Source organism: Chinchilla lanigera, unplaced genomic scaffold (genome assembly GCF_000276665.1).
Source record: "Chinchilla lanigera isolate Chin_1 unplaced genomic scaffold, ChiLan1.0 scaffold00026, whole genome shotgun sequence".
Classification (NCBI taxonomy): Eukaryota; Metazoa; Chordata; class Mammalia; order Rodentia; family Chinchillidae; genus Chinchilla; species Chinchilla lanigera.
This window is the reverse complement of record NW_004955427.1, coordinates 3,132,960-3,142,597: the sequence shown is the minus strand read 5'-3', so window position 1 is coordinate 3,142,597 and position 9,638 is coordinate 3,132,960. Positions and strand designations below refer to the sequence as shown.

The 9,638-nt window shown below is 44.7% G+C and overlaps 2 protein-coding genes across 4 annotated transcripts in view; both read right to left on the bottom strand.

Moving 5' to 3' along the window:
* Pcnp (PEST proteolytic signal containing nuclear protein) overlaps nt 1-258 on the bottom strand; it is a gene marked incomplete in the record, with an annotated part of 19,833 nt that extends 19,575 nt beyond the window's left edge. Inside the window, 1 exon segment of the mRNA XM_005386324.2 lies at nt 66-258. Within this exon segment, the coding sequence (XP_005386381.1) occupies nt 66-129 (64 nt within the window).
* A 5,269-nt stretch (nt 259-5,527) lies between these two features.
* On the bottom strand, nt 5,528-9,373 carry Trmt10c (tRNA methyltransferase 10 homolog C (S. cerevisiae)). 3 transcript variants are annotated; one of them, XM_013515081.1, is made up of 2 exons: nt 9,293-9,373; nt 5,528-7,095 (listed from the first exon to the last, which is right to left on the bottom strand). In XM_013515081.1, exon 2 carries the CDS (start codon nt 7,078-7,080, stop codon nt 5,812-5,814), a length of 1,269 nt encoding a protein of 422 aa, XP_013370535.1. In that variant the 5' UTR covers nt 7,081-7,095; nt 9,293-9,373; the 3' UTR covers nt 5,528-5,811. The 3 variants fall into 3 exon arrangements, with proteins under 3 accessions (XP_013370535.1, XP_005386380.1, XP_005386379.1); XM_005386323.2 differs by having other exon boundaries at nt 9,265-9,347; XM_005386322.2 differs by having other exon boundaries at nt 9,240-9,325.
* Nucleotides 9,374-9,638: the final 265 nt, after the last annotated feature.

Sequence of the window (9,638 nt, the reverse complement as noted above, 5' to 3'; positions counted from 1 at the left end):
ACCCGGGGGCTCACAGGGAGGCCCGGAGAAGCCCACGCGGCCCGCGGCGCTGGGGTTGTGTTCACCTCCGGCGGCTCCAGCGCGCTTCGGCTTCTCGGGCTTCTCCTCTCCCGCCTTTCGGTCCGCCATGTTCCCGGCCGCGGCCTCCCCTGCAGCCACGCCAAGGACGTCACGGCCCCGCCCAGTAACCACGGAGCGTGGGGCCCGCGGGCGCGGCGGCAGCCTAGAGCGGCCCCGTACTAGCCGGAAAAGAGGGCCCCTCGGGAAGCGGAAGCGGAAGTGACGCCATCGAGCCGTCGCAGCGGCAGCGGGGGCGGGGAGGGAGAGCGCGAGCTGGCGGTTTCTGCGGAGGGCTGGGCGGGAGTGACGCGGTTCGGCGGCGGGCGTGGGCGGGAGCGCGGGGCCGCGAGCACGGCCGCGGGCGCCCTGGTGGGGCCCTGGGCGAGGTCGGTAGTCCGGTGTGCGTGCCGCCGAGGCGGGCAGGGGCTTTGGGGCTCCACTGCGCCTGCGTCGTTTGCCTGCGGGGCAGCGGGACGGGCTGGGTCTCCTGACTGCGGAGACCGCGCCGCGCTCGCTGGGCGCTCTCCGGGGTTAGACGCCGTCCGTACGCGACCGTCGCGTCTCTGTGGAAGTGCCCCTTCGTGCACGAGTTGAGACCAGGGAGTAATTCGTCCAAGGTCACGCGGCGAAGGCATGAAGCCACTTTCTCTCCAAGCTGCAAATTCTCCGTTTACGGAGGTTTAACACCGCCGTAGTTTCTGCCTTACCCAGAAACCTTTGGGTTTTTTTCCGGTACCGGGGATCGAACTCACAACCTCGCCCTTGCCAAGCAGGCGCTGTGCCTCTGATCTAAATCCCCAACCCTCTACCTATCTTTAATTCTTGTATCCTACACCATTCTCTGCCTCCCCCTGAGACTTCAGTCCCTTTTTTTTGTTTGTTTGTTTTCGGGTACCCGGAATCGAACTCACGACCTTGCGCTTGCCAGGCAGGCGCTGTGCCGCTGAGCTAAATCCCCAGCCCCCTTACCCAGAAACTTTCAGTGAGTGAATGCAGCCCATACATCTCTCCTACGGTCTCTTCCTCTGTCCTCTCCCCCACAGGGCCAGGTACTTGCCTACAGAGGGAACTGGGTTTCTGAGTGTGCTCTACGATACACAGCGCTCGAGAGTCTGTTCTGAATCGCCGATGTGCCCTTTCCCAGCTGAGTCATTTTGGGTTCGCTCCCTGCCCACAGATCTGCCCTCACTGCTCTGTAAGCGATGGAAAATCCCACTTCTTCAGAAGACGTCGAATGTCATTTGTAAAGCAGCTGTGGTGGTGCACGCCTGTAAAGCCAGCACGCGGGAGGGTGGAAGCCAGCCTGAGCTATATCACAAGGCCCCAGCACTTAGTCGATCCCCAGCACTAAAAAAAAAAAAAAAAAGAAAAATCTTGGGAGGGCGAGATAGCTCAGCGGCACAAGCACCTGCCTGGCAAGTGCAAGGTCCTGAGTTCGATTTCCAGTACCAAAAAAAGAAAAAAGAAATTTCATAAAAAAATCTTGGGGCTGGGGATTTAGCTCACCGGTACAGCGCCTGCCTGGCAAGCACAAAGTCATGAGTTTGATTCCCGGTACAGGAAAACAAAACAAAACAAAAAGTGTTGAAAAAAAGTCTTTAACAACAGATATCACTAATAAACCTTATTTCCTGCCCCTTTGTACAAGGCATTTCATAATTGAAAGCTGCTCGGTGTTTGGGATGGATGATTTCCAGGCTTCAAGTTGAGAATATGAAAAAAATTAACGTGTGTCCCACGACAGAAGTAGGGTCGTGTTATGGTTGATACATTGTGTCAACTTGAGAAGTTTAGAAGTTTAACTAAGCGACTCAACAGGGGGCCGGAGTCTCCGCTTTGTAAACCTCCTGAGCCTGTGCAAGAGGGCAGGGAGATGGTGTGAGTGCTGCACCCGCCCTCGTGGGGCGAATAGCCTGCTTACAATGGAAGCGAGGAGAAGAGGCTGGCTCTCCCCGCTTTTGCTCTTGTTGCTTTTGCTCTTGTGCTGCCATGAAGTGTTGCCCCTTACCATGCCACCCTGCCTTGGAGCCAGCTCATTATAGACTGAAACCTCCACAAACTGTGAGCTGAATAAACCTTTCCTTCTTTAATTTTGGGTGTTGGCTATTTTGTCTCAGCAATGAGGAAAAGTAACTAAGACAGGTAGTTTGACGGTGATTTTGTGATCTGAGCTGAAATCCCTTGTCCACCATTTATCACACCTTGTATGTAAGCTGACCAGGAGACTACTTTAGAGCAGTACTTAATCGTATTTGCTACATTTTTTCTACCCGTGCTCTTTACAAGATAATCATTGAGATTCTCACTTTTATTTTTAAATGGGGACATAAACACGAGAATTTTATTTGCAATTATGTATTTATTTGAAAGGGTATGTTATCTGAGGAAAATGAAGCAGAGGTCACGTGACTAAAGTCTATCCAGACTCCATGTATAATGTAAAAATTAAGGATGGAAGCAGTCATTATCCATCTTCCAGTGCGATGAAGTCACACTGTGCCTGTCCTGCTCACCGTGGTTTCCCCAGGACCTAGGTTATACCAGTCTCCACAAGTAAGTCATTGAAAAGAATGGCAGTCTCAGTAACCTACTACAAATGGGTGAGGGTATGAAAAGGTTGTGTAACACAAGGCACAGCACATCAGTTTTATGTACATCACACAAAACAACTTAAATTCTCACTGTCAGCTAGATGTGGTGGCACACACCTGTGATCCCAGTACACTTGGAGGCTGATGCAGGAGGGTAGCTGCCAAGTTTGAGGTCAGCCTGCGTTAGGGAACTCAAGGCCATCTTAAACTGAACAGCAAGACCCTGTCTCAAAAATTTTCTTTAGGGTTTTAAATTTTAAATTGCTGGGTGTGGTAGTGCATGCCTGAAATCCCAGCCCTTGTGAGACTGACGCAAGAGGATCACTGCGAGTTCGAGACCAGCCTGGACCACATCGTGAACTCAAGGCCAGCCTCAATTACACAGCGAGACCTTTTTTTGTTATTTACATTGTATTTTTAAAACACATTTAGGGGTCGAGGATTTACTCAGTGGCATAGCGCCTGGCTGGCAAGTGTGAGGTCCTGAGTTCAATTCCTGATACCAAAAAATAAATAAATAAAAACATTTAACTATAAAAATGGGATGTTTTACAGAAATAGTCACTTAAGATACTTGAGGTAAAATTTCTTTTTTTTTTTTTTTTTTTTTTGGTTTTTCTCCGGTACCGGGAACCGAACTCACGACCTTGCGCTTGCCAGGCAGGCGCTTTGCCGCTGAGCTAAATCCCCAGCCCCTGAGGTAAAATTTCTAACACTGCCAACCATGGTGTGTGCTTGCTTAATGGAAGCTATTTAGAACCCTTAAAGAACTACTCAGATGATGGATTAAAAATTAGAAATGGAAGGTAATATAAACAATTATTACTTCAACTTAGGTGTGTAACTTGTGGCAACTATAATATCTATGATTTATTCATATAGCACGCCAAGTATATTTGCAAGTATTTAATATGAAACTAAATACCATCATAACCCTTTAAATTAGGTACTACTATTATTCCCGTTTTTACTGACAAGGAAACTGGGACGTAGAAAGTGGTAGTGAGCAGTGGAGCCGAAGTGTAGGCCGAGCTACAATAAAATGCAGCCTCACCCTAGTCCTGACCCTGGCAGGCCATCTCAGTCCCTTGTTCTTAGCTACCATAGTAACTCAAACACAAGATCCTTGCCATTTAACAGTCTAGCGAAACTGATTCATAGCATACTACCGTTGTCAAGTCGAAGTTTACTCATCATTTTTCCAGGGCTTCTCCTGATCCCACAGCTGGATTCTATATAAAAGCTGCGATTCTAAAATAAGACAGCTGTATGTCACAACTGGTGTCACATGCCTATAATCCCAGCACAGGGGAGGCTGAGGTAGGATGATACCAAGTTTATGGCCAGCCTGGACTACCTAATAAGACCTTGTCTCAAAAAAACAAAGATAAAGCTGGGTGTTATGGCACACACCTGTAATACTAGCACTCTGGAAGGTTGAAACAGGACTGTAAGTTTGAACCCAGCCTGGGCAATTTAGCCAGAATTTTAAAAAGAACCAGGAATGTAGCCCTGTGGGTGAGGCTCTGGACTCAATCCCCAGCCTTATGAATTCTGAGTCTGTGAGGCTGCATTATTTTGATTACCCACGTTTAAAAATACTATTTTTGGGAGACAGGGTGCTAGAATTATAGGCATGTGCCACTACACCTATAAAAATTTTAATGGTGCAGATAGTCTAGTTCACAATGAAGTGTCCCTAATGTTCATTTTGCAGGGGAATTGTTTGCTTTGGATTTTGAGACAGGGTCTCGGTACATAGTTTAGGCTGGCCTTGAACTCATGGTGATCCTCCTGCCTCAGCCTCCTGAGTGCGGGGATTACAAGTGTGTGCTACCACACTGCTCATCTTCCTTAAGTGTTTTTCTTTTCATGTCTGTTACTACTTTTATAAAACAAATTGATTTAGAAAGGTTTCTTAACTTCAGGTGGTGGTTCACTCATTACATTCAAGCATTGTACAATGCTGGGCATGTGTAGGTATTAAGGTATATTGCTTAAATGAACCTTGGTCAAGAGATCCTTTGGCATGTCAGGTAGTTTGGCTATTCTATGAAAAGTGAGTTTGTGGAGGTAAAACTAATTTTTTGCCCTCCTAGGGAAAAAAACATTTGGTTACTGCTGCATGTAACACCCTATCTATTAGTTTCCTTTTCTAGGAAATACATGTTTCACCAGCCACAGGTTTTGAATGGAAGCTACTGTATTGTACAGAGTACACCCTTGGTTGGCGGGTGGTTAGAAGACACCTTACCCAAGCTTGGTTAGTCACAGTACCCAATCTCCCTGCCGGCTGATTACTTTAGGGGTGTCTAAGAGATAAGGCAGTTATAACCATTTTCCAGAATTTGTGGATTTGAGAACTAAACTGGCCTATATAATCTCCTTTCAGGTGGTACAATGTTGACAGGAAGCTCTGGAATTGGTAGGAGTTGTGCACTTTTCTGTGGAGTAGGACTATAGCAGAAGCTCAGTCATACAGAAATAAGACCAATTTCTGGAGCTGTTCAATCTCTGGTTCCTCTTGTTCCTGATGTCCAGCTATAGTACTTACTGGCTGTTTAAACCTCTTGCTCCTCTTGTACTTACTGGCTGTTTAAACCTCAAGAGATGCCTTTGCTATACTTGTAATAAATTGCTTTTTTTTTCCTGAAGCAACCACTGCTTCAAATGACACCTAGTATACTTGAGAAAAACATATACTTGTTTCTTAAGATACAAACTTTAGGACAAGGTGGTATATGCCTGTATCTCCAGAGGATCACCATGAGTTCAATCCTATATAGTGAATCCTACGCCAGCCTGATCTCAGTAGCAAGACCCTGTCTCAAAAAAAGAAAACAAACAGAAGGAGGAAAATCAAGTCTGAAACATTATTCAGAAGTCACACCAATGGTACAGTGTTTTATTGGCCTCATGTAAAGATTATTCCATTAAATCAACATGGCTGATTTCTGATTATTAACTATTATAAACAAAATACATTCTCAAAATTCTGTTCTATAGAGATTTAAGTAATTGGACAGAGACTTACATTAGTTTGGAAAAGCTACCTTTCAAAGAGAAAATGAGCTCCATTTAGAAATATGCTAATAGGCTATTTCCATTAAAAACTAGAACTATAGTTTCACCCCACTTACTTTTAAGCTATCAAATTTTCTCATTCATACCAACTTTTCTGTGTCTGTCTACTTAAAGTACGTTTTGGAAATGAATTAAAAGTCTTTGCCTTCTTCAGTCTGTTAAGCAGCTCTTCAGAATGCTTAGAAATGTCTAGGAAACCAACATGTTTTCTCCTGGGAACAAACTTCAAAGCCTCTTCCCAATTACCAGTGTTTTTCAGACACAACAAAATCCGCGTCATTTGATCTAAGGTAAGATTCTTGTTGCCAGTGCTCCACTGTAAGTACTTATCTAATGGAAGGCGTTCTGTTGCCAGGTTTAACTGCTTTGCTTTGGCTAGAGAGACGCCTGACTGTATGTTTTTATCAACAAATGACCCAACAATATAAATTTTGTCATGTTTGTAAGTAGTCATAACATTGGGAGAATCTGCAGTTAAATATATAATATTGTCCTTTGGAAATAAATCTACATAAGACTTTTCTGTTGCTGTTATAAGCAATTTGTCCCATTTTTCTCCATAATATCTAACTAACTCTCTATGGTAAGCACTGCCTATTTCAAGATTGCAGAAGTAAATATGAAAAGGGTCAATATCTCGTCTGTTGCACCCTTCACTTTCTAGAAGTTGGGAAACAGTATTCTGCAGATCTTTCGGTTTCATGTAATTACTGTAACTCATGTCAAAGACCAGAGGTTGTCCAAACTGCATAGCCTGGGCGCCCTTCCAACCCATTGCAATGTTCTTGTGCCTGTCCCAAAATCGAAGAAATAGAAAGTTTTGCTCTTTATTTTCCTCAGTGGTTTCAAACAGGTTGGCCTTTTGTGCTTCTTTCTTTGCTGCTGCTTTCATTTCCTTTTTGAGTAGCTTAGCTCTCTTTAGATTTTCTTTAATATACAAATATTTTAAGTATTTCCTTTGGGCTGACTTAGAGGTACATTCCATGACAGTCTTGAGCTCTTCTTCAGTGATGTGTTCTGGTACATTTCTCCCAAGCAATCTCCACATCTCGATTAATTCTCTGGTGGCAGCTACTGTATCTTCATCCTTGCTGCTTGGGACTGTGGAAACAGCTTCTTGCACGCTAGATTTCATTGTAGTTTTCCACCCATCCAGTTCTAGCTGTTCAGGAGGGGATGTACTCTCCTTATTAGGGTAAGACACAGCTGGTATTTTGGAAGACATATGTCTCTGCATAATAGCTGAATATAAATTTCTCTTCTTAGGAAAGGTAAGTGGCACCAAATACCTGGCAAAAGGTCTTATGAAAGTGACACTAACATTCATTTTGAAGAAAACAGACATGTAAAAAAAAAAACTCTGTAAAAAAAAAGATACATAAAATCAAGTTAGCTTTTTCTTTTAAAACTTCCAAATATAAATTTGATACCAAAATGCAACTGGCTTGTGAAATGTACAGCTTATGGTCACTCCCTGGGCAACAAGTTTAAAACTTGTTTGGATTTCTATTTTAGACATTAATTTCACTATAGCTTTAGGCAAAAAGTATTTTTTTGTACCAGGAATCAAACTCATGACTTCATATTTGCCAGGCAGGCGCTGTGCTGCTGAGCTGTATCCCTGGCCCTCAAAAAGCTAACTTAAAAGATCCTTTTAGATTTGTATATAGGGGAGCAGTGGATCAATCTTACTGGATAACAAAGTTATATAAGACCGATACATGTGAGATCATGTTATATAGTCTCCTCCAGATATATACCCAAACTCAAGATCCTTCATAAGAGAACACAAGGAGACAACAGAAAAGTGACAAAAGATTGTAAATGGTAGAAAAGCATTTAAAAACTGCTGTAACAATGCCTTTATTTTCAAACAGAAATACATTATGCACAGATATACTGATTAAAAAGCAGCCAACACTACTACATAGGGAGACCATCTCAAAATAGCACAACCCCAAAACCAAAAACCCCACCAACAAACTCTTATCCAGCTCAGGTTTAAAAGGATACAAAATTATCAAACAAGGCCACCTGTGGTGGTACACACCTGTAATCCCAGGACTCAGGAGACTGAGGCAGAAGGATCACTGAAAGTCTGAGACCAGCCTGGGCTACAAAGTGAGCTCAAGGCCAGCCTAAACTGCATAGTGAGACCCTGTCTCAAAAAGACAAAAAAATCCAAAAACAAAAAAATTATGTCTCCAACTACGAAAAACACAAATAAAGCTCCAAGATTTTATCCAAAGAAATGGATGTCCACAAGATGAAGATGCTTAAAATTGTGAAACTAATTGCTAGGCATGGTGGCACACACGCCTGTAGTCCCAGCACTTGGGAGGCTGAGGCAGGAGGATTGTTGCGAGTTCAAGGCCCGCCTGGGCTGCAAAGTGAGCTCAAGGCCAGCCTGAACTGCATAGGGAGACCCTGTCTCAAAAAGGAAAAACAAAACAAAACAAAAAACCCCGTGAAACTAGCATCAATTTTAAAGTGAAAAACAAAACGTTAAATTTTTTCAAAATATAACAAAAACATCCGAAAATAAAACTTTCTCATTCCCCTGGGTTTGTTTTTCGGGTTTTTTCTTGGGGGGTGGAGAGCTGAGACACTTTGTAGTTGAAGCTGGCCCCAAACACTCTATGTAGTCCAGGCTGGCCTCCAACTTGCAGCAAACCTCCTACCTCAGCCTCCCTAGTGCTGGGATTACAGGCGTGCCCCACAATACCTGACTCCCTTGGTTTTATTTAACGACCTTGTAGTCTCCTCAGTTTTCTGCTTCTCTAGCCCGGGCATTGATGCCAATATTCCCCACGCCTGTTTTAAAAGTAAATATGACTCTATCCCTTTTTTCAATCTATTTCCCCATGAGATCTGACATATTTCTATAGCTTTCATTACCAACACCTGAAAGACACCTCCACCGTAACAACTGAAATAATCTCTTTTCCCTTCCCAGCTCTCTCCTCCTCCCGTGTTGAACTGCTGGAGCTAGAAATGCGGTCATGTCATTACTGTCCTGTCATTCAATCACACCTAATCCGTTTGTTACTCACTCTCTGTCCGAACACTTTTCGACAGCACTCAACTCTTTTCAACCTGTTTTCTTCTTCTTTTGTGGTGCTTGGGCTCGAACTGAGGGCCTTGTGCATGCTAGGCAAATTCTGTACCACTGGGCTACAGCCCCCAGCTAAGCTATTCTTCACCTCCTCATACTTTATTTCACTCATTTTTATTTTTTGCAGCACTGGAAATTGAATGCAGGGCTTTTGTACCTAGCTACATCCCCAGCAACCGTCCCCCCTTTAAAATTTTTTTTGAGACAAGTTTCACTACGTTGCTCATGCTGGGCTCAAACTTTTGATCTTCCTGCCTCAGCTTCCTAGAGTGCTGACATTACGTCTGGCTTCATACTTTACAGCAAATACTCCTGTTAGTTCTCACAGCACCCTCTGCCTATGACAGTGGTTGTAACACCTTTTTGGAATCGTCTAGTTACCTACTTACCCACTAAGTGGTAGGGATTACCTACTTCACAAGGAAAAAGACTATGTCCACACCGTTACCACCGCATCCAATACTCGACCGCACTTGTCTCCACGAATCAGTCAAGTGTTGTCGGTACGCAGCCTGGATCGGGACTTCTCGCATGTAACAAATGCTCCGAGAGCTCTTAAAGAGAAAAGCGGTTCACTTTAGAGTCCCCAGAGCGTTCCCCGTGGGCGCCCCCGCCCGACACAGCGATCGCGGCAGCGGGCTCGGGTCCCGCCTCCGTAACCAGCGCGCCCGCATCGCACTTCTGCGACACGGGGGCCCGAACCCGGGGCGCGCGACCCCGGCGGTCCCCCGCGCCCTCCATGTGCTCTCAAGGGTCTCGCAGACCCGCGCCGGCCTGCAAGCCGCGCT